The sequence below is a fragment of the Zonotrichia leucophrys genome, chromosome 20 (genome assembly GCF_028769735.1).
Source record: "Zonotrichia leucophrys gambelii isolate GWCS_2022_RI chromosome 20, RI_Zleu_2.0, whole genome shotgun sequence".
Classification (NCBI taxonomy): Eukaryota; Metazoa; Chordata; class Aves; order Passeriformes; family Passerellidae; genus Zonotrichia; species Zonotrichia leucophrys.
In genome coordinates, this window is record NC_088189.1 from 882,680 (window position 1) to 910,179 (window position 27,500).

General features: G+C 52.7%; 2 protein-coding genes across 5 annotated transcripts in view; one reads left to right on the forward strand and one right to left on the reverse strand.

The window, feature by feature from the left end:
* The window catches only part of PTPN1 (protein tyrosine phosphatase non-receptor type 1), a 31,801-nt gene extending 26,541 nt beyond the window's left edge, over positions 1 to 5,260 (forward strand). Inside the window, exons 5-9 of the mRNA XM_064730209.1 lie at positions 770 to 907; positions 1,317 to 1,526; positions 3,129 to 3,290; positions 3,896 to 4,131; positions 4,637 to 5,260. Coding sequence (XP_064586279.1) covers positions 770 to 907; positions 1,317 to 1,526; positions 3,129 to 3,290; positions 3,896 to 4,131; positions 4,637 to 4,841 — 951 coding nt within the window. The 3' untranslated portion in view covers positions 4,842 to 5,260. The remainder of the gene's footprint in view (positions 1 to 769; positions 908 to 1,316; positions 1,527 to 3,128; positions 3,291 to 3,895; positions 4,132 to 4,636) is intronic.
* Positions 5,261 to 8,186: 2,926 nt separating this feature from the next.
* Positions 8,187 to 27,500, reverse strand: part of RIPOR3 (RIPOR family member 3) — a 39,704-nt gene continuing 20,390 nt past the window's right edge. For all 4 annotated transcript variants that reach the window (XM_064730096.1, XM_064730098.1, XM_064730097.1 and 1 more), the window contains 19 exons: positions 25,376 to 25,454; positions 24,987 to 25,010; positions 24,803 to 24,856; positions 23,890 to 24,039; positions 23,405 to 23,468; positions 22,946 to 22,989; positions 22,360 to 22,485; positions 21,349 to 21,494; positions 16,874 to 17,003; positions 15,856 to 16,446; positions 14,842 to 14,978; positions 14,459 to 14,591; positions 13,925 to 14,033; positions 12,652 to 12,816; positions 12,294 to 12,452; positions 11,057 to 11,259; positions 10,750 to 10,833; positions 9,861 to 9,951; positions 8,187 to 9,089 (listed from right to left, as the gene is read on the reverse strand). In XM_064730096.1, the coding sequence (XP_064586166.1) occupies positions 8,992 to 9,089; positions 9,861 to 9,951; positions 10,750 to 10,833; positions 11,057 to 11,259; positions 12,294 to 12,452; positions 12,652 to 12,816; positions 13,925 to 14,033; positions 14,459 to 14,591; positions 14,842 to 14,978; positions 15,856 to 16,446; positions 16,874 to 17,003; positions 21,349 to 21,494; positions 22,360 to 22,485; positions 22,946 to 22,989; positions 23,405 to 23,468; positions 23,890 to 24,039; positions 24,803 to 24,856; positions 24,987 to 25,010; positions 25,376 to 25,454 (2,587 nt within the window). In that variant the 3' untranslated portion in view covers positions 8,187 to 8,991. The remainder of the gene's footprint in view (positions 9,090 to 9,860; positions 9,952 to 10,749; positions 10,834 to 11,056; positions 11,260 to 12,293; positions 12,453 to 12,651; positions 12,817 to 13,924; positions 14,034 to 14,458; positions 14,592 to 14,841; positions 14,979 to 15,855; positions 16,447 to 16,873; positions 17,004 to 21,348; positions 21,495 to 22,359; positions 22,486 to 22,945; positions 22,990 to 23,404; positions 23,469 to 23,889; positions 24,040 to 24,802; positions 24,857 to 24,986; positions 25,011 to 25,375; positions 25,455 to 27,500) is intronic.

The window sequence follows — 27,500 nt, forward strand, 5'->3', positions numbered from 1 at the left end:
GCTCTAGTTCTGAACAAAACAAATTACTGTGATCCCTTAGGGCAGTGCTTACACTCCTCAGCAAACAGCAGTGGGAGACTTAGAGTGGAGCACGACAAAATATTGTTTGCAGACACATTGTGGAGAAATTAGACACGAAGGCAATTGCTATAACTTTTATAAATCCAGACAAAAAGTGCAGAGAATTATAGCTGCATTCTACACCCTGATAAACAAGAGGATGTATTTTCAAAATAAATTAGAATTAGTTTGAGCAAAAGCACTCTCAGTGTGCCTATGAAGAAAATGCTGCAGGGGTTTTCTGTTTATTGAAATGCTGTCTGAAATCACCTTAGTCTTGAGCCTGCTGTTGGTTTAGCGTCGTTCTACCGCTTTTGGTTTGGCCACATTGTTTGCCCTTTAACAAAGGAGGCCTGAGCCCCGTGCAGAGCCTGGGAGAGGGGAGGGTCAGGGGCGATCCTGATCCCAGGGCACAGGAGGGGCTCAGGGACAGCAGGATCCTGTGCCAATTCTCCCAGGCACAGGACCCCACATTTCAGTGTCAGGAGCTTGGGTGCAGACTTTCCTTTTCGTGCTGCTGATGAGTATTTTAGTCCCAGATTTTTCCTGCACACTTGAAAATGTGCTGCTTTCCCATTTGGTTGGCTCATTAAAGTCCCTGGCATGCAGCAGTCTCTGCAGAGCTCATCTCTCTGGGAAACCTTAATAAGAAAATTGCAATTCAGTCAGGAGTGGGTAATGACATTTATACGTCTCCTACTTGTTTTAGGTAAAGTGTGCACAGTACTGGCCACGGAAGGAAGAGAAAGAAATGTTTTTTGAAGATACAAACTTGAAACTAACCTTGATATCTGAAGATATCAAATCCTACTACACAGTACGACAGCTGGAATTGGAAAACCTGACCGTGAGTACCAGCTCTCATCCAGTCCTTGTTCTCCTTGGGGTGAGATTCACATCCTCACCAACAAGGGCTGGAAATTGATGGTCATTAATTGTCCTGGATTGATGATCCTGCATGAGATGTTGTGGAAATTGAACTCTTGGGTATTTATGAGACATTCCTGGGGACCCTCCGGGCAGTTTCGTGTGTCAGCCATACCCAGAGCGACACAAGCTTTTGAACTGTACTGAAATAACTAAACTTGAAACAAGTAAATTCCCTTTGCTCCCAGTGGAGCCCTTCCCTACAAGAGACTGTTACTTGTAATGAGTTTCTTGGCTGCGCAGTTATAAAAGCTCCCTCAGACTGGTGAAACTTTGGAATTCAGTCAGCTGTTCCCAGTCCTGATTGTACCCACCCCCTGTTTCTGCAGAGCCAGGAAACCCGAGAGATTCTGCACTTTCACTACACCACCTGGCCCGACTTCGGGGTGCCGGAGTCGCCGGCGTCGTTCCTGAATTTCCTGTTCAAGGTGCGGGAGTCGGGCTCGCTGAGCCCCGGGCACGGCCCCGTGGTGGTGCACTGCAGCGCGGGCATCGGCAGGTCGGGCACCTTCTGCCTGGTGGACACCTGCCTGCTGCTGGTAAGGCGCTCTGCAGGGCCTCTGCTCTGCTCTCTGTGCTCTGCTCTGCTCTCTCTGCTCTGCTCTGCTCTCTCTGCTCTCTCTGCTCTGCTCTGCTCTGCTCTGCTCTCTCTGCTCTCTCTGCTCTCTCTGCTCTGCTCTCTTCTCTGCTCTCTTGTTTGCTCTGCTCTCTCTCTCTGCTCTGCTCTGCTTCTTCTGTCTTTGCTCTGCTCTCTCTGCTCTGTTGCTCTCTCTGCTCTGCTCTGCTCTCTCTCTGCTCTGCTCTGCTCTCTCTGCTCTTTTGCTCTCTCTGCTCTGCTCTGCTCTGCTCTGCTCTCTGCTCTGCTCTGCTCTCTCTGCTCTCTCTGCTCTGCTCTCTCTGCTCTGCTCTCTCCTGCTCTCCTCTGCTCTGCTCTCTCTGCTCTGCTCTGCTCTCTCTCTCTGCTCTCTCTGCTCTGCTCTCTCTGCTCTGCTCTCTCTGCTCTGCTCTCTCTGCTCTGCTCTCTCCGCTCTGCTCTGCTCTCTCTGCTCTGCTCTCTCTGCTCTGCTCTCTCTGCTCTGCTCTCTCTGCTCTCTCTGCTCTCTGCTCTGCTCTGCTCTGTCTCTGCTCTGCCTCTCTGCTCTTTTGCTCTTGCTCTCTCTGCTCTGCTCTCTCTGCTCTGCTCTCTCTGCTCTGCTCTGCTCTCTCTGCTCTGCTCTGCTCTCTCTGCTCTGCTCTCTCTGCTCTCTCTCTCTGCTCTGCTCTGCTCTGCTCTCTCTGCTCTGCTCTCTCTGCTCTGCTCTGCTCTCTCTGCTCTGCTCTGCTCTGCTCTGCTCTCTCTCTCTGCTCTCTCTGCTCTGCTCTGCTCTCTCTGCTCTCTCTCTGCTCTCTCTGCTCTGCTCTGCTCTCTCTGCTCTGCTCTCTCTGCTCTCTCTGCTCTGCTCTCTCTGCTCTGCTCTCTCTGCTCTCTCTGCTCTGCTCTCTCTGCTCTGCTCTGCTCTGCTCTCTCTGCTCTCTCTGCTCTCTCTGCTCTGCTCTCTCTGCTCTCTCTGCTCTCTCTGCTCTGCTCTCTCTGCTCTGCTCTCTCTGCTCTCTCTGCTCTCTCTGCTCTGCTCTGCTCTCTCTGCTCTGCTCTCTCTGCTCTGCTCTCTCTGCTCTCTCTGCTCTCTCTGCTCTGCTCTGCTCTGCTCTGCTCTCTCTGCTCTCTCTGCTCTGCTCTCTCTGCTCTCTCTGCTCTCTCTGCTCTGCTCTCTCTGCTCTGCTCTCTCTGCTCTGCTCTGCTGCAAAGGAGCTGGGGCTGGGGAGGGTTCCTGTCATCTGCCATTGCTTTACTCCACTGTTCCATGAGTGCATTCCAAGGCAGGTCTGGTTCCTGAGTGGCCATTCTGGGTCTGGGGAAGGGAGGTCTCCGGTTTTCAGAGTGATTCACAAAGATAGGCTTTGCCTTCAGGGAAAGCAGCTTATTTGAGGCCCAGTGTTTTCCCCTCAGTGTTTTTGGAGACCCAGTAATGAGCTGCTGATAGCAGCTGTGTGTGAGTTTGTTCATTCTGTAGTGTGGAGGGTGGTATGAAGGCCCTACCACAGAATGAGTCACTGCAGTGAACCTCCTCAGAGCAGAAAACGTTTCACATTTCTATCTGCAGATGGACAAACGGAAAGATCCTTCTTCCGTGGACGTCAAGCAGGTTCTCCTGGAGATGAGGAAGTACAGGATGGGGCTCATCCAGACTGCAGACCAGCTCCGCTTCTCCTACCTAGCTGTTATTGAAGGGGCAAAATTCATCATGGGAGATGCTTCAGTGCAAGTGAGTGCTCCTGGCAGCTCCAGAGAGCTGCAGCAAGTGGGTGGGAGGAACAGGATGGGAAGAAGCTTCAAATTTGGTGCTTGCTTCAGCTTCAGTACATGTTTATGGGGTTTTTATGTACAGTGCTTTACAATCTATCATGACCTAAAGTGCTGTATTTTATTTATTTCCAAAAGTACCTGTTTTGTAGCAGGTGCCTCCTGTGCTTTCCTGCACAGTGACTGGGGTGGAGCTGCTGCATCAGCCTCCCCTGGAATTTCAGACAGTACAAGTTTTCTAATATGCCTGAAGTTTAAGTGCCATGATTAAATTCATCAGGGTTTTTTATGGTAAGCAGAGCTCTAGCAAAATAGATTTTATTTTGAGCTTAAGTTTTTTAGAAGCAGATTGGAATTTCTTGCTTTTATGGCCAATATGTTTTGTGTAGTCCATGTAGCTTGGGCTTGGAGTTCTTGTGTCTGGTTTTTCTTTCTTTTTTTGCAATGCAAATGAAGAGCCTTGTAAGAGTTAATTAAAAGGTAGAGTGTAAAGATTCTGCCGTGGCAAAGTTTAAAGTTAGAGCAGCTTGGAAGAGAAAAGCTTACCAGGTTTGTCCTTCCCTGAAGGAGCAGTGGAAAGAGCTCTCCAACGAGGACCTGGAGCCACCCCCTGAGCACACCCCCCCACCTCCCAGGCCCCCGAAGAGAACCTCAGAGATGCACAACGGGAGGATGCACGAGCACCCCGAGCTCCTGGGCAAGCCCCAGGCAGGGGAGGAGGAGATCAGGAGCTCGCTCAGCAGCGTGGAGGAGGCAGCTGCAGACAGCAGGGCCCGCTCAGCTGCGGCCCCCAGCACAGACAGGTAAAGCACAAAGCACCCACTGCCCCTGGCAGCTCTGCACACAGAGCCACAGGCAGGCAGTGACAGAGGGGAGGAGATGCTCACTCCCACCCTGAGATGCACTTTGGGGGTTAGGGCTGAGCGAGCAGCCACATTCTGTCCCTTCCTGGCTTTCTGGGCAGGTGCTTGAGGTTAGAACTTTGGTGTTCCCCTGACCTGGCTGGGGCTGTGAGCTGGGTTCTGTCACTGCCTGTCTTGGCAGATTTGTGATGAGCAGTGAAAGCAGATGGTGGTAAAAGCTTATTCTTTGAAGGGCACAGAATCCTCCCAAGCTCTTCCTAACCCTCTGTTGAGCAGCCAGCTGTGTCCTAACCGGAGACAGGCTGTGCTTTGGTGGCTGCTGCAGCTCCAGGAGCTTTCCAGCTCTGTGGTGTTCCCTGCCCTTGGAGCACCTGCATGGCTTCTCTCCTGCAGCAGGGACTGTTCATCCCCAGCCAGCCCTGAGTGTCCCTCCCTCTGTCCCCAGCACTAGTCACGACACTGAAGCCCGGAGGAGACCGGTGGGGGACAACCCGCGGCTCGCGCCCCGCAAGGAGGAGTCGGTGAAGGAGAGCTCGGAGGAGGAGGATGAGAGCGTGGTGGCCACTTGGAAGCCCTTCCTCGTGAATATCTGCATGTTCACGTTCCTGACGGCGGGAGCTTACCTGTGCTACAGGGTGTGTTTCCACTGAGGGCGGCAGGAGCGCCGCTCGCGCCCGGCTCCGCGGAGCCCCGCCAGGCAGGGCAGCCTTGGCTCACAGCAGGTAGATTTAGGGGAAAGGCCAGAACTTTGGGTAGGGCTTCATGAGAGAATTGATTGATGCACTAGGGTTTTATCCAGCCCTGTGGTCCCAAGAACATAATATTGTAATCTCAGGGCCTTGAAATATTCAGGAGTAAGCAGAGAAAATGCCAAATAGTCTGTTTTCCTTTTTTGTTTTCCTTTTTTTTTTTAACTAAATAATAGAATTACAACACATTGTTGTTTTTAGACTTTTTAAAAAAGCCAGTTCATTTTCTTTTGTTTCAAAAAAACTAGGCACAAGTGAAACTTGCTTGTACTCTCCAAGTGTTGTAACCAAATACATGACTTACATTGACAAGTTCCCAAAAAAAGAAAAAGAAACCCACATACCTGAAGAATGTAAACTTTTGGAAGGGGAGGTGTGTTTGTGGTTGGTTTTTGGCTTGTTTTTTGTCTTTTTTTAAATTTGCTTCATCTTTAAAGACTGAGTTGTGGGCAGTGCCTGTGGTATTGATATATTTAATCTTGGCATAACTGTTCTTAAAGAGCTGATTGTTTTATTTGTGTTGATAGAACCAGGCTTCTGCATTTGCTCAGGGTATCCCAACACGTCCAGCTCTTTGATTTTTTTTTTTCTTTTTTTTTTTTTCTTTACTAAGTGTATCTCCTCATTGACTTTTGTTGCACTCTACTTGCACATATGCCTCTTTACATTGCACCATCCTTTCTAAAGCTGTTTTTACTTTTATATTCTGGGCTGGGAGAGGTCGAGGGGAGGGAGAGAAACAGGAAAGGGAAATTCAACCAAACCATGTCCACCAGCAGTGGGGCCATGCCCGTGGCCCGTGGAAGGACCAGTCCTTAAACCTCAGCATTTGGAATGTAAAATGCAGTTTCACTCTGCAGCGTGGCGCTGGGCAGGGGGGCTCTGGGGAGAGCCAGAGCAGCCTCCCCTGGGCAGGAGCAGGCCAGCGGGGCCGTGCTGGGCTCTGAGCAGCCCCGGGCTGTGCTGGCCGTGCTGCTGTGCCCTGCTTTGCTGCGAGCAGGCTCCCCGTGCTGGCTCTGGCAGCCCCGTGGGCTCCCACAGCAGCCAGGCTCACGGCTGAGTGCTGCTAGGCAGGGTTGGTGCGTGGGGAGGACTGGCACTGGAGGCAGCATTGCACCAGTGCTGTTCCTCGGGGCAATACCAAATTATTCACAGTTTCAACAATAATAGCAAAGGCTTCTTTGCTTGTCATGGTGCAGAGGACAGGAGCACAGTCACTCCTGGGAGCTGCAGTGATTGAACTGCCCCATGACAGCTGATGTGCAGCAGTGTTACTGATTTGTTTTATTTCTAGAGTCTTTCTAGCTCTATAGCACTTAACCACCCTGAGTGCAGCCCTCGCTGTGGAGGAGCCCAGGGGAGCCCCTCCACTCCGTATTTATTTTGGCCAAGCTGGCTGTAGGTGTAGCTCTTCCTTCGGTGGGTGAGTAGGTGAGGGGTGGGTGGGGTGGGAGTTACTCTATTCTGTGTTTTGTTAAGCTTGCATCAAGGGCTTTTCAAGAGTACAATAATAAATCCTCAGGTAGTACTGGGACTCAATCCTTTACCTGTGAGACTGTTGGTCAGACCAGTACTTGAAAGGAGGAATGTTGTAATCAGTCAATATTTAGTTATATTATTGGAAACAGGAAAAATGAGTATAGAAAAATGGTAATATATAATGGCTCATCTGTGTATTTAAGATACATTCTGTGATTGCTTTGTCCCCACTGTTCTCTGCAGCGTGGGCAGGCCCCTGCCCTGAGGCACCATTTGTACCCCTTTGTACTCAGTGCATGTGAAGTCTGCGGTGTCCCAATGAAACACCACCTGCTTGAAAGGTGACAGAACTTATATTCCTGCTTCCTGATGTGCCCAAATGATATTTGCATGACCTGATCCTTAGTGGCTGTGGTTCAGAGGGTGTTGCTGAGTGTCTGTTCAGCACTGGACCGTTGGTGTTTATCAGAGCCCGTGTACTCGCCTAATCCTTGGCATGACTTCCCGTGGGATCCCGTGTGCTCCGTGTGCCCGGTGCTAGCATGTTCCTTTCAGCTGAGTGAGTGTAGTACAGACATTCCAGAGAGCTCAGGCAGCCCTTCCACACCTCCCCTGGGCCTGGGGCACTGGGGAAAGAAACAAACCCACCCCAGCTCTGGCCACCTTCCCAAGAGGGAATATTTTAAATGCCAGGTATGGCCAGAAAGAAAGGATCCTTCCTTTGAATACAGAGTTATTCAATTGCAAATGATTCTACCCAAACAAAGCTCCTGCAGATGCCAGAGGAGCTTTGAGCATCCTGTTGGTGCCTGTTTCTTCCCTGTGTTCCAGGCCCAGCTCTGACCCTGGCTGGGCACAGTGAGTGTGCCCAGGGCCCAGGGAGGTGTGGGCAGGGCTGGCCATGCTGAGCTGTGCCCATTTTGTTTGCTGTCCTGTACTGTCTGTGGTAGTTGGGGGGTGTATATACCGTAGCACAGTGGGGTGTGGGGTAACCTGTTCTTGGAAATGGACAAACATCCATGTTAGACTCGTTAGAAAGTTAGTGAGCTGCTCTGCTATCTGCCTTAAGCAAATATTTACTCATCAGGTCTTTCTTTTTTACAGATTGCCATAGAATAAACTTTTATAAAAAAATATGTAAAAACTCAACAAAAAAGCTGAATGTTTTGGTATAATACAGTTTCAGGTATCTTGTCTTTTGTGTAAGCCGCTGCTGGGCCTCCCAGGTTAGAGTACAACTGTACAGTTTTTCAATCTCCCATACAAGTTTTCAGTTCTCATTTTAGTTGTAACAATAAAACTCTTTTTTTAAAGAACTCATTGAATGTGTCATTGCTTCTGGCTGGATCCATGGGCTCCTGTCTGACCCACGTGCCCATGAGGGTTGGGGGAGGTAGGTTTGTAGAATAAAGGGATTTAAATGTTGCTGTAAGAACTTTGTGGAGGCAGAGCTCCAGTAAAAGAGCAGAGGATCCCCATCCCTCCCTGCCACCTCCATTTCCCTCTTCTGGTCTTTCACATTGAACAGTTAAATGTTAAGGGTAAGAAGTGCAGGAACTCGAGCAGCCTGGTTGGTTTCTGCAGGAGCTGATGTTGATGCTGTTTGCAGCTGCAGCTTGCACAGCCTGGAGTTTGAATTCCAGTACTTACCTTTGGTTTATATTTTTAGGGTTCACCAAAGTGGAGCTGTCCCTTGGGGTTTAGCACCTCTTACCTGTCCCCAGGGCTGCAAACACAGCAGTAGGAAACACTCCCAGGAACTTGTCTCAAATGGTTTATTAGAACTTTAGAAAACAGTATGAAATCCAACAAATAAATACCAAATAGAAAAGTTTCATGTGTATATATATATATAAAAATATGTACACACAATCCCAACCCCCTTTCAAGTATTGCACCTGAAGCCAGGCTGCTCCCCATGGGCACCCTGCCAGCCAGGGCTGGGGATGAGCAGGAAAACTCTTGGTCTGTGACTGAGCCCAGAGTTTTACAAGAGCAAACCCGTCCATCCCTCAGTGAGAGCTGCACGTGGCAAATGCAGTGAGCACACCCAGCTCTTACAGAGCCTGCCTGAGCTGCAGCAATTGCACACTGACTCAGGGAGTGCCAGGTTCTCCTGCTGCAGCTGCATGGCCCCAGCAAAGGAAACCACCAAGCAGTGGTGCTGGATTTGTGCACCTGACAGGGCAGCTGGTCTGGGACAGTGATCATTTCTCTCTTTGGAGAATGCCAAATCAATAAACCACTTCCTGGGAAAATGGATCATATTGGACAGAGTTGGAGCATGGGCAGCTAATTTCAGCAAGATGGAGATTTGAACTCCAGTTAAGACCTGGATCCACATTCTGAGAGATCCCAGTTTTCATCTGTCCAGCACTTGGTATTTCCTCATGTGCAGAGCGACTGAGAAAATGCATTCCAGGCTGCATCACGGCAAGGACAAACTGTCCCCTCTGGAAATAAACCTGTGCAGGGGCAGGAGATGGCAGGGACAGGACAGAACAGAAGGAAACCAGACAGAACCAAACTCTCAGGTACCCGTGGGGCTGTGAGGACAGGGGGATCCAGCTCGCTAAAACACTGTGATTTCAATCTCGGCCTCCTGAGCAGTTTCTCTCAGCTCACAGCAGATCCTGTCCATCTTCTCAAAGGCTTGTCGGCCCCGTTCCCCTGGGGAGAGAAAACAGCCCCTGCTGAGGGACAGGCAGGGCACCTGAGGAACCTCTGGGGACACTGCTGTCCTGTCAGCCTTGCCAGGAAGGAAGGAAGGACTCAAGGGTGACAAACATCCCTCAGGGAATAGCTCTCCAAAACCTGCTGGAAGCCACCGTGGAAAATCAGGCCTCCTGCAATGCTTTCCATGAGTAACAGTCTGGGGTGTCACAGCTGGAAAACCTGTCTCACGTGGGCCTGAGTGTTCTGTGGGGCAGGGGTGGAGATGCCAGAACTGAGCCTGGCTCAAGGTGGGCTCTGGAAGAGCAGAGCAGGGAAGTGGGTGTCTCTGCAGGGCCTGGCCATGCTCTGGCAGCATTCCAGCTGTTGGGCCCCCAGGAAAAGCACAAATGCTGGGCAGGAGGAGGTGGGGAGCACTGACATTTTACCGGCTCCCCTCCTCTGTCACTTGTCACTTGGATTCCAGTGAAGGAACAGGTAATGAACCGGCATCACACTGTCAGTCCTTATCCACGACCTTTTCAAAAGGTTCAGTGGTTCCTAGAGCACTTAATCCTTCAGGATCTCCTTGGTCTGGTTCTATAAATTTCATCAGGGGCCCTTGGCTGTTATGTGTGATGTAAAGTTTATCTTCATGGTATGAAACAGCTGTTCATGAAATATTCCTGTTGTCCTGGATGTGTTTAGGCTGTACTTGAGGCCCCTCCTGGTCCTGCACTATTTCACATCCCTCTTTCAGACCATTTTAAAGCTGTACAAAAGCCTTACCAAAGGACAGCGTGGTTTCCCTGGCTGCATTCCTGACTTCCTCTGTTTCAGACTGGCACAGGTGGGCAACCTGCTCAATGCTCTCCACGGCCTGTTGGAAGAAAGCAGAATTTGCCTAAGCAGCTTTTCAGCAGTTTGATGGACATTTCTACAAAGCAAACACAGACACACACTCCCATCTCCTCTGACATCCAAATTCCACCAGGACCTTTCTCTTCCCCAGCATACTGGCTTGCAGTTACATTTCCTGATAAGATCTCACCTTTGTTACCTTCTCTCCTGTTTTAGGGCATCAGAAATTGTCAAAGTTCCAGGGTACAGGTCATGGTTGTGGGACCATTAAATCAGTACCAGCCAACAAGGACCTTCAGGTTAATCCTGAAAGGGTTAATCCCAGCTGGTGCTTTGCAAATCGACCCTGATTTGCTGTTGTGTGAGTACCTGTTTGCAGACATTGGTTCCCTGTTCATGTGCAAACCTATTACAGCAGCTTAGGGCTCTTGGAAAGGTTTAAATCTGTGCTGTTTCTTATAATAGCAATGCAAATATTAGTTTTGTTTTGTGACTTTAGCGAGCTATTGTTTAAAATATCCCCTGATTTAACTTCAGGTTTCTACGGTTAAGCGTTTAGAACTGACTGATACAGAAACGTTGCTGGTTTATGCTCGTGCTCATGTCCCCAGTCAGACGCTGCCCGTCAGCACGGCAGCATCGCAGGAGCTCTCACCCCGAGCTGTGCCCGGCAGGCCGGGCACTGCCCCAGCTCCCTGTCCTGGCAGTGACGGCACTCACAGCCCGGAGCCGCGGCAGGCACAGCCGCTGCTTCCCCTCCCTGCCAAACCCAGCCCAGGCTTTGGTCCCGGCCGTGGGGCAGGGCCCGAGCGCTCACCCGGAGGTTCTTCAGAGCCAGACACGCGGCCTGCTGCAGCCTCGAGTCACAGCCGGACAGAGCATCGGTGTAGAACAGCACAGCCTGGGGCAGAACGCAGCAAACAAAACACAGAGGCCATTTAATACCCAACCTGAGCGGCAGGAGCGGGGCTACCCGTGACATGAACCAGGGCAGAGACGCTGGAGCAGCGCTGCCTTCGGGGCTCGGTCCCGGCCACAACACGGCCAGGAAAGGGGTGCGGGCCTGGGGAAGATCTCCTGCTGTCCCACCGTTCCCCACTGTCCCCGCCGTGCCCCGCACTCACCCGGGCCCGGAGGCTGCCGCTGCCGCCGGCCCGGGCCAGGCAGGCCGTGGCCGCTTTGCCCACCCGGTGGTTCTCGTCCAGCTGCAGCAGCCCCAGCAGGCGCAGCGTCCGCGGCAGCGGCTGCAGCCGGCTCAGCCTCTTCCCCTTCAGCCTCTTCAGCGTCTTCAGCCGGCCGGGGCACTGCAGCTCCTCGATCAGCATCACTGCCGGAGAGAGCGGCACTCGCTGGGGAAACGCCTCCGCCAGGGGCACAACCCGGCCGGGGCCGGGACACAAATCCCGGGACACGCACACAGACCCCGCCACACACACACAGACCCCAGCCAGACCCGGGACACACACACACAGACCCCGGGACACACACACACAGACCCCCAACCAGACCCGGGACACACACACAGACCCCGGGACACACACACAGACCCCAGGACACACACACAGACCCAGCCAGACCCGGACACACACACAGACCCCGGACACACACACAGACCCCAGCCAGACCTGGGACACACACACAGACCCGGGACACACACACAGACCCCAGCCAGACCTGGGACACACACACAGACCCCGGGACACACACACAGACCCCAGCCAGACCCGGGACACACACACAGACCCCGGGACACACACACAGACCCCAGCCAGACCCGGGACACACACACAGACCCCGGGACACACACACACAGACCCCGGGACACAAAGCCCTCCACACGAGTCCTCTGCATCAGCACATGCCTGAAGATGCAGCCAATACCAGGACTATTTTTAAATAATTCTTTCTTAGTACAGAGAAAGCTGTGGAGTACTTTCACATGTTGGACAAGACTCCAGCGAGGCACTGGCTACCTCAGGCTACGAAATGCAGGTCAGAAACCTCTGCAATTTTATTGCTCTTTTCTGTGTCTGAGTCCAGCTACAGCAGTGACCCGAGGCACAGACTGTGCTCAGTCCTTGGATCCAGCTGGAGGCGGCTCCTGACTGTGTGCCTGCTTCAGCTTTGGAATATCCCAGAACTATTTTCAGGGCACTCGAGATAAGCCCATCCTTCACAGGGGGTTTGTTTGCACATGCTCACACACGGGAGTCAAGCACGCTTTTCCTGTTCTGATTAAACTACACGGTCATAAGGGCAGTAGGAACGGAAACAAGCTGTCAGTGCAGGGGCTGGGCTGTTTCCTGCTCCGGAGCTGCATCTGGAGCCTGCCCTGCAGGAGGAGCCAAGCGCCGCCTTTACCTTCCTTGGCCAGCTTGGCCAGGTGCTTCTCCAGGCTGCCGATGCGGTGCCTCTCCAGGTAGCGATAGAACTGGAACAGAGTCACCGGCTCCGCTTGCAGGTGGCAGGAGGGCAGCAGCCCATCGCAGGTGAGGATCTGCTCCAGCAGCCTCTGCAGCACTGCGGGGAGAAGGGAGCAGGACAGACACAAAACAGCAGGTGGGTTACCTGGCAGCTGCTGGAAGCGAGTGAGAGCTTTGGGGTTGGGGTTTTTAAATGCACAGGGACAATTTAAGGTTTGGGTTTGGGGTTTTTAAATGCACAGGGACAATTTCCAGCACTGCAATGAAGGCAGCCTGGCCTGGTGCCCACGGGGTACCTGTCTCCAGGTGGCTGGGGTACTTCTCCTTCACTTTGAGCATCATTGTGTATTTCAGAGCATGACGGAACCTTTCTGCCGAGGTCACCAAGATGCTGCTGCCAGGCTCTGCAAGATCACTCCAGATTTTCAGGTATTGCTTCTTCTTTTTAGCCTTCTGAATAACTGAAACCCAACATTTTAAAAAGTCAGCGAGCTCTAACAGCTTTGGGATTTTACATCAGAAATTAGGCAGCAGATGGCCTATCTGGATTGGGGCAGCACTAACTTGTATTTGTATTAGAGATGGTTTTGTTAAAAATTAGACATTTGCTGCCCAAATGTTCACAGCTGCAAGCCCTGAGCTCCTGAACTGCCATGGGCAGCTCTTTTGCCTCTTATTGTTCCCTTTATCTCTGAGTCAGTTCCAGAAGAACGTCCTGGGAGTTCAAGGGGCTGCCCTTCTCTCAGCCAAGGAGGTGCCACTGCCATGGGTTTTTGGGATGCTGCCTCTGTTCCTTGCCCAGGGCAGAGCTCTGCCCTTGGGGCTCTCAGGCTCTTCACAAGAGCACGTGCAGCTCTTCAGGAGCTCATGTGGACCCTCATTTGGTGGCTCCTCATGTGGACCCTCATTTGGTGGCTCCTCACATGGACCCTCCATCCCTCACTTTCCCCTCCAGGCACGGAGCCCCTGCCTGTCAGCCTCCCCCACTTCCCCATCACTCTGCACCAGCCCTGCTCAGGAACAGCTCATTCTCACAGCTCCAGGATAAAATCTGGCACCAAATGCTTCCAACTAAAATTTGCATTCTTGCTGCTGCGTTTACCAAGATGAGAACAAAAGTCTCCCAAGCCTCTCATTGTGCTTTAGCATTTTGTCATGTCCAACAGCCAATGGAAGAATTTAGTAGTGGGAAGACCTGAGACAAAATTCTGTGCCCACCAAACTGTTCTGGCAAGTGGGCACAGGATTTGGGCTGTTTGCTTACCCAAAGGAAAAGTACAGATGTAAAAGGGGATTTTATTAAGGCTGCTCTGCTGCTCTTTGACCATCTATAACAGCCTTGTTTAAAACATACCAGTTCAGCTACTCTGAGACCGACTTTTCCAAATTTTTTCCTTCTGTGTAGAAGAAAGAATGACCCAAAGAATGAGCCCTGGTTTAATGATGAGCTGGTTTAATGATGCCCATGTTTGCAAGGAATTTAGAAGGAAAGCCCTGGGCCGGCTCCAGCAGAAGCCCAGGGGTGCAGCTCTCCCATCTCTGCATGCCTGGGGAAGGGCAGGCACTCACTTTTCTCTGCAGACAGATCCAGGACATCCCCCAAGACTTGTGTCTGCTCTGACACTTCTTCCAAAATGCTCTCCTGGACCACCTGGGCTACGTTTGGGGTCCTCAGTTTCTGAAAGGCAACAGACATAACTCAGGAGCTGAAACAAGGGCAGGATCAAGTTCCAGATAAATGAGGATTTATTTCTCAGTATCCAACTTTTAAGACAAGTGAGGAACCCCCTCTGCTCTCAGAAGCCCCTTGCCCACCTGCTCCCTGTTGTAGCAGTTTCCATTCATTAAACACGGCCCGAGCCAAGCCAAGCCTGTGTGTTTGCAGCCTGCTTTGGGCACAGAGCTGCTGCTCAGGGCTTCAGCAAAACCCAGAGGCTGAGAGGAGCAGCAGAGTTTGGCATGGCCCTTTCTGTGTGAGCACATGTGTACCCAGCATTAATGCACCCAATTTCCATTCTGAGCCTCTCTCTGTTATCAAACAAACCAAACATCCAGTTCTGCTGTAATCAGAACCAGCAGTGGCAGCCCCAGGCTGCTCTGTACCTGCAGGAGAGCTTTGCACAGCCTCAGGTGTGTAACCAGCAGCACGTCCAGGTTCTCATCCCCCGTGGTTACATCCTGGGCTTCTGGCCTGGAGTCACAGCCCAGGGGCTGCAGCACGTTGTCATTGTATGTGCTGGTGAGAGAGGGGAAGAGAGAGTTACAGATCTCATCACTGCACAGAACTGAAATGGACAGCCTCGACAGGAGCTGTGAAAGAAACCAGGTGGCACTGAACGGAAACCAGCATTTTCTGTAACTATTTATATTTATTACTCGCTCCAAAACCAGGGTCAGGCATTTCTGTGCTGGATCTGACCCACAGCTGTTTCCCAGCCCTGTGAGGCTGCTGTGGGACCCTTTGCCTGTCCCACGAGATGCAGTACCTGACACTGCCTGTCCTCACGCTCCCAAACAGGGAGAGCTCGTCTGCACTGCAGTCATTGTTCAGGAAATCAAAACTCTCCAGCACTGTCTCCACCATCAAACTCTCCATGGAGGAATGTTTGTGAAGTGTCTTCAGCTGTTGAAGAAACGGAAAAAGAAATACTGTTATTTGTAGTTGGCCAGCCATTTTGCAGTAGTTCTTTGCTGGTTCTGAAATCATTCCTAATAATAAATCACTTTGCTTTGCTGATTTCATTCTTAACACATCAGGGAAGTCTGCTCTTGATGCACCTCTCTGACCCCAAAAATAATGTGCTAGTTAAATTCAAAACATGCTTTAATATTGTAATCTCTGTGGATTCTTTATCTCCATGCCTGCCAAGGCTGGTGAGAGCTGATATTCTCTGCATCCTCAGTCACTAACAGAGTTTTCACTCATTCCCTGTTTCTGAGCTCAAAGCAGCAGCCTTAGGGGCTGTTACGTCCCAGCACGGCACCCAAGAGCTTCTTAACAATACTGAATTTCACGGAGCCGCCACCTTTGTCCTTTGTCCCCCTTGGAAAGGCTGCTCTGAGGGTGCTTGGTTTGGGTTTAAATAGGAGTTTCACTGCAGCAGGAGGCCAGGGCTGTTGTGCTATCATCAGTTCTGACTCCAGCCTGGATCCCTCCCCAGCCCAGCTCCAAACCTGCGCTCCAGCCCCTGCCAGCCGGGCAGGAGAGGGACAGGGGCACGGACCGGCCTTTCTGAGCGGGTGTGCTCACCTGGAGCCACGCCGAGCTCGAGCAACACCAAGTTCCAAGCCAACCCAAGCGCCAGGAGTCAGACACCAGCCCGGAGCTGTCACCGGGGCTGCCTTTGCTCCGGCGCCCCGTGCCCGCCGGTCTCCCCTTTGCTCCCCCGGTCCCTCCCGCCCGCTCCGTGCCCGCTCCCGCAGCCCCGGTCGCTCCCCGGTCCCTCCGGTGCCGCAGTGCCCCGAGCGCACCGGGTCTCAGCCAGCCCCGCCGGCCGTACCTTGAGGCGGTCCCGCAGGGCGCACACCTGTCCCTGCAGCCTGTCCAGCTGTGCTCGGCCCTCCTCCTCCTCCTCCCGCCACCGCAGCAGGGCCAGCAGCTCCTGCAGGCTCCTGTCCATGCCCCTCGCACGCCCCTCCGCTCGGCCGTCGCTCGCAGCGTTCCAGCTCCTCTGGCTGAGGTTCTCCTGCTCTGCCAGGCGGCCCCGGGCCGGGCCGAAGGAATCTGCCCTGCCCTTGTGACGGGGAGGGAAAGCGGAGGGGCTCCTGGGGAATCCGTCCCCGCACGGGGTCTTCTTCAGGATGTCCAGAGTGCTGTGGTCCGGGAGGGGATGCTGCAGCTCTTCTGCTCCGGCCTCTTGGATAATCACCAGCGGCAACATCCTGTGGTCCAGGGCTGGGGTTGTGCTTCTGGATTCCGCCCCCTTCTGATCCTCAGAGCTGAACGAGTCCCCCTCGCTCGTCTCCGCGGGGTTGTGGGGCTTGTTCCTCCCAGGGACATCGAAATCACAGGCAGCCAAGTAGCTCAGGATGCTGGGAGGCTGGGCTTCCTCCCCGCCATCCCCCGGGCTCTGCCTCTGCTGCAAAAGAGACTGCAAGGAGATGCCCAGGTGAGCCTGGAGATGCTGCAAAGCCCGAGGTCCCACCTGGGAGAGGGGACTCTGCTCTCCTGGCTCCCAGCTGCATTCCCAGCACACCTACTGCAGCGGACAGCCCACCCCTGCCACCCCAGCTGCTGAGCACAGGCCTGGTGAGGGCTTTCAAAACTGTTTTACAGGATCTAAAATAGAGCTCCAAAGAATAGAGGGTGAAAGAAAAATTTAACAAAGCCCCAAGATAAACTGCAAAGGTGGCAGAGTGCTGCTTTCACATTTCTGAGTATGCCCCTGGACAGCCTGATCCAGCCCAAAGCCCCAGGTCTGTGCTGTGCCTTTTGCTCTGTGTGCCCCTGGACAGTCTGATCCAGCCCAAAGCCAAGCCCGAGTTGTGCTGTGCCCTTTGCTCTCCCCATGCACTCACCAGGTAATACCTCTCTCTGAAGCTGGGGGTGTTTGGGGGGGTCCAGTTGTACAAGGAGCTCTTCCTGCTGCCCACAGAAAACTTGGCAGTGCTTCCAGGGGACAGAAACAGGTTCTCTGTGTCAAAGGGGCTGCAGCAGAAACAAAGGCCTGAGTGTCAGTGAGAGCAAGCACAGAGGTGTTGGTAGGATTTGAACAGGGATGTTCAGTCAGCAACACACAGAATAAAATGAAACAGAAACTGCCTCTCTAGCCAGAACCTTTGATTGCTCCAGCAGAGAAAGGCACAGGCAAAAGGGCTGTGGTTTGTACGCAGATTTCTCAACACCCTTTTGACGGGAACCCAAGACAGAGCCTTTGGAAGAGGAGCCCAGAGGGCCCAAAGCAGGAGAGCTCTGCCCTCCTGACACCAGGGCTGGGCAGTGACAGCCACAGAGCCACAGGGGAAGGAAACTCAGCACATGGAATAAAGGAGAGCTGCCAGCCTCCCTCCTGAGAGCACACACCACCTGGAAAAAACAATAAAAGCCCTCGTTATCCTGCAGCTATTAATAAGCAATTCCTGGGCTGGCAGAGACCTGTGCAGTGCTGCTTGGCAGGGTCTGTGCTTCACACAGGCAGGGATGAGCCACTCACAGCCCCAGAGCAATCTGCCTGTGCTCTGCAGGGTTTGTCTAGGGCTGCTCCAAATTAATTCCTAATTACCTACTGCACCTCAGCCATTGCTTTCTCAGCTCCTTCCCAAAGCAGTCCAAGGAAACTCACATGAATGATCCCCTGGGATGCAGCTCAGCCAACCAGGAGACAGAAAACCCATTTCAAGTTGAGTAAAGTTTGGTTTCTCTATGTGTTACTTTTTGTTGCCCACTGAGATGCCTTGTGGCACCAAAAGAAAATCTGCTTTCCCACTTGAGTACTGGCATTTTGAAAGCAGTGAACTGTTTGCAGCAAACCTGCAGCCTCAGTGACTGAGTATAACAACCAAAGAGCAGGATGAAATCAGCTGAATTCAGCTGTTCATTGCAGGGCACGCAAGTGATAACGAGGACTAATAAACTGCAGGGAAATGAATGTCTGCTCTCTAGCAGAAGCTGAAAGCAGAGTGCCAGCCCTGTCTGGCTCCTTGAGCTGCACGGGGACAGAGCATCCTGCAGGGCAGCACTGCTCCCTGAGCACAGCGAGTGCCTGCAGCTCCCAGGCTGTGTCCCCAGGCTGGGCCAGGCACTGTCCCCAAGCCAGGCTCCATCCGGGCAGTGTCACCCAGGCACTGTCCCCCAGCTGGGCTCCATCCAGGCAGTGTCACCCAGGCACTGTCCCCAAGCCCATCCAGGGCAGTGTCACCCAGGCACTGTCCCCAAGCCCATCCAGGGCAGTGTCACCCAGGCACTGTCCCCAAGCTCACCCAGGCACTGACCCCAAGCCGGGCTCCATCCAGGGCAGTGTCACCCAGGCACTGTCCCCAAGCCAGGCTCCATCCGGGCAGTGTCACCCAGGCACTGTCCCCAAGCCCATCCAGGGCAGTGTCACCCAGGCACTGTCCCCAAGCTCATCCAGGCACTGTCCCCAAGCCGGACTCCATCCAGGCAGTGTCACCCAGGCACTGTCCCCCAGCTGGGCTCCATCAGGCCTGTGTCCCCAAGCTCATCCAGGCACTGTCCCCAAGCCGGACTCCATCCAGGCAGTGTCACCCAGGCACTGTCCCCCAGCTGGGCTCCATCACCCCGCTCCCAGAGCTCAGGAACAGCATCTGCACTGACTCATGGGCAGAAATAAATCGGGTTTCTGACAGCAAGAGCCTTTTAGCCAAAGCCTGCTGTGTTTACTAATGAAAGCAAATTACTCCTACCCATGGCATTCTTAACAAAAGTCACAGGGATCCATTCCTCACATTCTTCATTTTCAGCTTTTAATACAGTGATGCAGTAATGCAAAATGACACTTCTAGGAGAGGAATGAGAACAAACAAAATCTGCTCTGCCCCTTTGACAATTCCTAAAAGCCTCCAGCAAAATGCAGTCCCTCAGCTGGCTCCAGACCAGCAGCAGCCCCTGGTCCTGCAGGAAGGACTGAGAGCAGAGGGATGGACAGCAGGAATGGGCTCTGCTCTGGGGCTTCTCTTATCTCTGGGCTCCCTGGGGACGATCCACCATCCCTTCACAATTCCTCAGCAAACAAACCCTCTCACGGGGACAGCTCCATGGCTCCCTCTGTGCCAGCCCTGTGACACACAGGGCCAGCAGGGATGTTCCAGGGCCAGGCAGAGGGACTGGGCTCTCCCCAGACCCAGGCTGCCCAGGGCTGGGAGCTGTCACACTGCAGACTCTGCAAGCAGACTATTGTCTTTAATGGTCACTGGCTCTTCCTCAGTTTGTTTAGTCACTTCCTGAAATCATTGACACAAAACCTCTGCATAGGTAGAAACTATGCAGGAATGCCGTTGTTTAACCTTAAATTGCATAGCGAGGACTTTGATGGGGGTGGGGGTGGCTGTGGCTGGGCTGAGAGAGAGAGTGGCTCCACATTTCCTGTCCACATTTCCCAGCCAACATCCACATGCCTGCACAGGATTATCCAGCAACAGCTTTGTAGGACTGAAAAACTCTATAAAGAAAAAAAAGAAAATCTACAGTGACCCACAAGTCTGATCATCTTGGCCGTCCCCATTCTGTGCCCCAATCATTCCCTCCTGTCCAGCCACTCCATGGATTCAATGCCCCCAGAGCAGAAGTGTGGATAGCATTCCCTGCCTGAATGCCACTGCTCAGCCTGAACCCAGGCTTACATTAACACCCCAAAAAGGCCAATGCCAGTCAAGTGGACTGAACTTGCTGCTAATAATGAGATTTTTCTTTCCCCCATTGATCCCTGGGGAAATGCCCCTGGCATTCAGCAAGGAGGGGCTGCTGGGTCTCACCCACCCTTCCCAGCCTGACAAGAACCAACTCCAGGTTACCCTGAGCACCAATGAGGGCAGAGATGCTCCAGTGGATCACTGCCTGGAGGTCCTGCAGGAGGAACTGCCTCCCCACCTAAGTCTGCATCTGTGAGAGCAGCACTGGCAGTGGGTATCCATCCCAAAATCAAAGCCAGACCTTCCTCTTTACTCTCCCTTTAGTTTTTGTCCCCTGCTCCAGGAGCCCCTGTGAGCCAGCCCTGCTCAGGGCAGAGCCACCAGGGTGCCCTGGATCCCAGAGCAGGGCACTGCTGGGGCTCTGAAAGGAGAATACAGCTCTCTTTATCCTGCATGTGAGACACAGAGCTCAGACTGCTGTTTGGGTTGGCAAAAAACCCAAAGCCTTTTGCCAAACTGGCCAACAAAGGCGTTCTGCAAGGGCCCAGGCTCATTCACACTCCTCATGGCACCATCTATAAAGGAGCTGAAGGCACTTTTGTTTGGGCCCAGAAGACCAGAGGCCTATTTAAAGAAAATGTACATTTAGAAGCAGAAGAGAGATCTACATTTGGATCCCTCACAAAGCAGGTCTAGACTGAAAAATTGCCTCTCAGGGAACTTTGGGCAAATCAGATGGATTTGTTTAGTTATTCTTAAATCAGAGGGAAAAGCAGCTGTTGTTATGAGTGCTCTATCTCTGAAACAGAAACACCCTGAGTTATCACACACAGCCTCTCTCTTCTGTAAACAGCCCAGCAGACAGACTGGCAGAGAGGAGAGGCCAGCTCTGCTCTGGAGAAGGCACTTGGTGGGACCCCAGCACATCCACAGATCAGACACAGCAGAGACAGAGCCGGGCTCTCAGGCTCTGAGAGGTGCCAGGGGATTAAGTCCCAAGGACAATTAATTAGCTCCCAGGGACAATTAATTAACTCCCAGGGACATTGAGTCCCAGCAGCCCTCCCAGCTCAGCTGCTCCAGCCCCAGGGCTGCGGGAGGCTGCCCCACATCCCAGGGACTGCTCCTGCCAGCCCCAAGCTGCACCCTGAGCTGGGCACTGCAGCACTGGATGGGAGCTCTGGGCTGAGTTCTGCCCCAAATTCAATGTGCTGAGGAGATCCAGGTTGGGAGGAGCTGTGCCACAGCCCAGAACAGGAGGGGATTCTCCCATCCAGTCCTTTGTAAGGACAGCTTGTGTGCATGGTGAATTCTGGAGTTCTGGACAGGAAAGGGGCACATCCAGCAGTGTGAATGAAGGACTCTGCCTGTCAGTGCCACTGCTGGGGTCACAGGAAGAGAGCAGAAGTGATTCCTTCCAGACTATGAACCCCATATACTGCCAGATCTTGGGAGGGAAAAGCATCATAAACAGGGGCAGGCAAAACCCTGCCAGGAGAGCTGGGTCAGGCCACAGCTGGGGTGACACAAAGGAAGAGCTGGGAGCTCACAGGAGCAGCTCCTGGGCTGGCTGTGAGGGGCAGGGGCTCAGACACAAAGGGGAGCACGGTGCTGAATGCAGGGGCACCCCTGGAGCCCTGCCCTGCTCCCCAGGGTGGGGCTGCTGCTCCCGGGGCTGTACTCACTTCCAGAGCACCTCCAGGCGCAGCTTGATGGTGCCCAGCTCCGTGATGTCCACCACGATGGCCTGGGGCTTGGGGCTGAAGAAGCTGCTGCTGTCACACGTCACCACCCCCACCAGGATGGTGGCCAGGCCCCGCAGCTCTGTCACCTGCAGGGACACAAACACAGCCAGCTCCAGCTCAGCAGGCAGCCCTGAACCACGGCATGGCGAGGAGAGCAGCTCAGGTACACCTGCTGTGGGCCACTGCAACCCACCTGGCACAGCCCTGAGCCAAAGCTGAGAGCCACTGTCCCCACTGCAAACCCACCTGGCACAGCCCTGAGCCACTGTCCCCACTGCAAACCCACCTGGCACAGCCCTGAGCCACTGTCCCCACTGCTGTGTACAAAGCTGAGAGCCACTGTCCCCACAGCAAACCCACCTGGCACAGCCCTGTGCCAAAGCTGAGAGCCACTGTCCCCACTGCAACCCAGCCTGGCACAGCCCTGAGCCACTGTCCCCACTGCAACCCAGCCTGGCACAGCCCTGAGCCACTGTCCCCACTGCAACCCAGCCTGGCACAGCCCTGTGCCAAAGCTGAGAGCCACTGTCCCCACTGCAACCCAGCCTGGCACAGCCCTGAGCCAAAGCTGAGAGCCACTGTCCCCACAAGGGACACTGACAGGAGCTGTGCAGCTTTTCCTGGCCTCAAACCTGCTCTTTTTACCATGGAGCTCTGAGTGGAAAGAGCAGGAGGTGAGGAGGACATTTGTCAGTGACTTTCATCAGTGAACAAAAATCCCTGAACACAACCACATATCCCAGAGCATGGGAAAGCAGATGGACTGATGCAGGTGCTAGTGCCAAAGGAAAATCAGAATTAATGGCCCTTCAGCATGGAATAACTGCCAGTTTTGCATAGTTAGAAAAAGAAAACTATCTAAGAATGTTGAGAAGCCCTTGGTAGCCTAGGAGGGAAGTAGCAGAAGACCTGTTAGCCCACAGCTTCCAATCCAACCATTATACACCACACCTTGATTTCAAACTTTTCGTGCAGATTTGGGATAAAAATCTTCTCTTCCTCATCCCATGTCTGGCTGTCATCAGTCTCAATTTTGCCTCTGAGCCTCCATTTCTGGCGCCCCAGTCTCACAAACACCTGGAAACCAGAGTGGAAAGAGGATCAGGACATTCCAGAGCATCCCTTCATCCCCCAGGAACAAAGCCATCCCTTGCCCACTGCACAGAGCAGAAAATGGAGCCAGGAATGGGGCAGCAGGTTTAACCCTGAAAAGCACCAAAGGCACTGGGGCAGAGCCCAGGCTGCACTCACATCGTGCCAAGCTCAGGGCAGCTCCTGGTGTCCGACCCCAGGGCAGCTCTGAGGCCAAGCCCTGGCATCATTTAAAGCCTCCCATAGCACCCAGATCACATCACTTAAAGCCTCCCAAAACACCCAGATCACACCCAGCCCCTCTGTGCCTGCCCAGGGCACAGTGAGTGTGCCAGTGCTCTGCCCTCCTGACAGCAGAGCCTGGCCTGTCACAGCCTGCTCCTGCTCTCCTTCCACCTCTCCCTGCAGGGAAAAGCACAAAACGCACAAAAGCTGCATACTGCACCTCGTACTGGTCTCCTGGGCAGAGTCGAGCAAAGCCCACCAGCCCTGCAAAGAGAAGGAGAATGCCAGAGTTTGCAGAGCTTTTCAAAGCCCCCAGCAGCTCTGCAATAATCCAAGTGACCCTCTGGGGAACAGCCCCTCTTGTCCCCAGCCCTGTGCAGGAGCTGCACCACCAGCCCAGCACACTCTTAAAAGGACAGCATTTAATGAACTGAAAAAGAAAGATGTCAGCTTTGTAGTCAAATATAAGATACTACGGCATTTAACTGGGCTGAAACAGAAAGCTTGTCAGCTCTGTATTCCAATATAAGACACCATGGCAGGTGTGTTCGATGGCACTGGAGCAAAACCAGAATCCTATCCAAGGTTTCTCAGGGGGTCAGACTGCTCCCCAGAAACCACAAGCAATAAATCAGTGCAATCCCAAATCAGTGAAAGAGGAAAGGAGAAGGGACCCCACCTTTCATCTTGACATGGAACTCCCCCAGGTGCACCTCCAGAGCCCCCTCGATGAAGCACATGTCCTGCAAGAGAGGCTGCACAGTCAATATTTAGGCTATTGCTTCTAAATATCTTATTTTCTGCTTGTTTTTTTTAAAGGACACACAAACATTTTCACCAGTAAAGGCAGATGAAAGTAAAGTGAATGGATTGGTACAACAGAAAATCTTCCACAGAAGAGTGGAACTCCCTGAGCTCAGCACTGTCAGCTACCCTCCATTAATGGTTTTGTAAAACTAGCCCAGCTTATTCCTTCAATCCCCATCCCACACTTCCATGGAAGCCATAAGAGACCCCAGCACCAAGGGGCTTTCACACAATGTGCAATGTATTTTTCCTACAATGTATTTTAACCCCCACCATTAACCAAAGGCAGCAGCAGCCCCAGCACGGGTCTGTGGAGGAGCAGGCAGCTCCTGGCTGTGGGTGGGAAGGATCTCCTACCTCTGTGCACTCCTGCACGTTCCTGTAGAGCTCCACCAGGCTCTCCCTGGAGGCTTTGGTGGCAGGGGACAGCGAGAAGGCTTGCTTCATGTTGGTGGCGCCGTCCCGCAGCCTGCACTGGATGCAGTAAGCTTCATAGAGCTCCTCTACCTGTGGGACAGGGGACAGAAGGCACTGGAGTTACCCTGGCATGGCTTTGGGAAGGAACTTCAGCAGTGTTTATGGCAAAAAAGCCAACAACCAACCACAATTCCTCTGTCAGAGCCCTGCCAAAAACCAACCCAACCCAACCACCAGCTCCAAACTCCTGTCAGAGCTCTGCCAACAACCAACTCCAACCCAAACCCAACCACCAGCCCCAAACCCTCTGTCAGAGCTTTGCAGGATGCTGCAGCTCCTGCATTTGCAGTTTGCTCCTCGATATCTGTGCTCTTTACAGAACACAACCAGCCCTGCTTTTTCCAGAGCAGAAGACAAGAATTGGAGTAACCCTGTGCTCCCAGGAATCCCAGAGCAGAGCCCGGGTCCCCGGGCACAGCCTGGCAGCCCTGCAGTGCTGCTGTGCCACAGGGCAGCCCCTGGCAGGCTGCACACACAGAGCTGCCCCGTGGGAAGGGGCAGAACATGCCAGGCTTCCCAGAGCAGCATTCGCTGAACAAACTGGCAGAAAGTGCACACTGGTTTCACAGGAAAACTCAGGTTGGGCCGTGCCCAACATTCAGCCTGAATAGAGCCATTCAGGAAAATAAATAAATAAATAAAAATCCCCTCCTGCTGTAAAAAGAGTGGCTACAGCTCTCAGCAAGCCCCCAGCACTCTCCCCTTCAGCTGAACCACAATCAGAGTGTTTTCCACGTGGATAAATCCCTTACAAAGCAGTGGGAGCCCTACAGCACACTCTATAAACCCTCACCTTGCTGATGTGAAACTCCAGTTTCCTGATGTATCTCTCCACAGAGCGGATTTGCTTTTCAGGAGGGCAGAGAAAGAGATGTAAGAAATTATTTCCCAAATGAGACATTGGGTAACACAGCAGACAGAAAATCACCAGTTTCTCCTCTATTTACAGCATTCCATGCCATCCCCAACAGCCTTACCTTGTCCAGGTCGTAGTAGAAGGCCTGAAAGAGAAATGGCACAGGCTGAGCAGGAGAGCACTGGATTTGTGCCACTGCTGAGACTCTCATAGGCACTGCTAGAGTCACTAGGAGCATCCTAATTGACATTAAATTAACATTACAAGCACTGATCAGGGAGCAGACACAGGAAAGAAACATGACCTGAAGGGCACTGCTGGGTACTGAAAATGAGAAATTTCAAGGTAAATTCTCACAGCTGGGACTGCCTTGCTTGGGACACTTCTGATTGTGCTGCTTTGAGGATCCCACCTCAGTGTTTTAACTGGACAGCCCTGGGACTCCCAGCTGGGAGAAGGCACCTACTCCTGTGCCTTTTATTTCAGTATTTAACATTGAAAGCACCTTACCAATCTAGAGTTCCTTTTTGTGTCTTTGTGCCGCCCAGAGAGACAATCCAGCTCAGCCTGGTGTGCCTCCAGGTATTCACTGGGGAGAGAGGAAGCCACGTCAGACCCTGGGCATTCATTAGGGATTCTTTGGGGAGCTGCTGCAGCAGGACATTACACGGGATGGAGGAGGAGAAAACCAAATTCTAGCACACTCACAAATCACAGATGTCCCTCTCAGCTTTCCCTGACTGCTCCTGCCTGACCCTTCCCTGTGAGGCAGCAGAAAGGTTCATTGCTCACAGGTCCCTGAGCAGAAAGGTTCATTGCTCACAGGTTCCTGAGCAGAAAGGTTCATTGCTCACAGGTTCCTGAGCAGAAAGGTTCACCTGCTGGCAGTGCCTGAGGAGGATGAGGAGGAGCCCCCAGGCAGCCCCGGCTCAGGGGCAGAGCCTCTCCACATGGAGCCCTCCAGGCCCAGCTCACAAACCCTGCCCAGGTGAGGGGGCAGATGCTGCCCAGGGCTCCAGCAAACAGAGCTGAGGGCTGTGTTAAGGCAATTCCTTAATCCCCTTTCCAGGATGAGGTGCATTTTGCAAGGTGTGAAGCCCTGGGTGCCAGCTGGCCTCTGCAGAGCTGCTTGCATGCAAGGTTGTGCCTTTGGACTCTCCACAGGGCCTGAAACCTTTTCAGCTGGGACTCCTCCAACTCTGCTTTTAATGCAGAGCAGACTTGGGTAACTTTTTCCTCCAGTGCTTAAAAGGGACCAGAATCACCTGGTGAACACTGCATTCTTAGACACAGTCTCTGAGCAGTCCAAATAACTTCATTTTAGACAGCTCCACTTCCTCACACTGGCTTTGATGCATTTCGCTTTCTCCCTGTTCCAAATCCAGGTCCCCCAGGACATCCCACACCTCAGCCATCAGCTGGAGCTCCCAACACCTGCCCAGAACAGCCCAGGGCAGGAGCCAAGGCTGGAGGCACAAAGGCACAAACTCACCTCTCAGAAAAGCTTCATCACTTTTAGCTTTAGTTTGTTAGAATCAGCAGCTTGCTGGAATGGCAGCCAGCTGGTTAACAGAATAAAGAGGTATTTTCTAGAGCTATAAAGAAGCAGGCACGTAAAATATGTTCTGTACTGAAAGCTCCAGTCCCTCCAGCACCGAGTGGACTCAGCCTGCATTTGCTTAAAGCTTGGCCCCTGCTCTGCTATTTGATCCAGTTGTTTTCTGTAGGTTCCTCCAGTCAATTAGTCACCAGTCATGCTGGCAGCACTGAGCATGTGGCACTCGCTGCAGGACTGGGAACACATCCTGACCCACTTTACAGCCTCTCCTCCCCACGCTCAGATAAATTCTCAGCTCTGCAAAAACATTTGGTTTCCTTGTTTCTTTTAAATCTAAGTCCTCTATAAGACATTGGTGGGTATTTTTAGAGGGAAGACTTCATAGCCTTTTATTGGACCCAAAACGTGACACATCTGACTTTATAAAGTGTTACTACATGCATTTGATGTTCTCTGCTTAAGAAAACAAAGCATGGCCAGAATGAGCGCAGTAGCACCACACTGCAGGGGCACAAAGCAGGGAAAGGTGTTTTATCTTCTGATAGCAGCTGCAGGCTGTATGTGAAGTTCCTGTAGTAACCGACCCAGAACATTCTGGGGAATCAAAAAGCTGAAGTTTGCAGGTGAACCTGCTTAGACCTTTGCCTTACGAGGCACCCAGAGATCACAGAGTTATTTTGAACTTCAGAGTTTAATTCTATTAAAAGAGGGAGAAGAAGAAATAAAAAACCAAAAGACCCTCCTAGAAGAGCTGACTCTGTAATTATCTCAGCAATTAGCGCCAGGAGAACAGAAGTGCTTGGTGAGCCAGCCTCCCTCCCCACTCTGCCTTTGCAGGGCACACCCTCACTTCCAGACTGGGTTTTAAATCAGCTTTTTGAGCTAAAGCAAACTGCCCACAGTTCCCTTGCAGGAGCTTTGTGCCATCACATCCCAGGTCTGGCTGTCCCGTGCCCCCCTCAGCTGCTCCCAGGGGATGGGCAGTGTCACTGTGCCCATTATAACCAGGAGCTAACACAGCACAGAGCCCTGGCCTTGCCAGGGACTGAGGGGGAATTAAATCCATGTCCCAGGGCC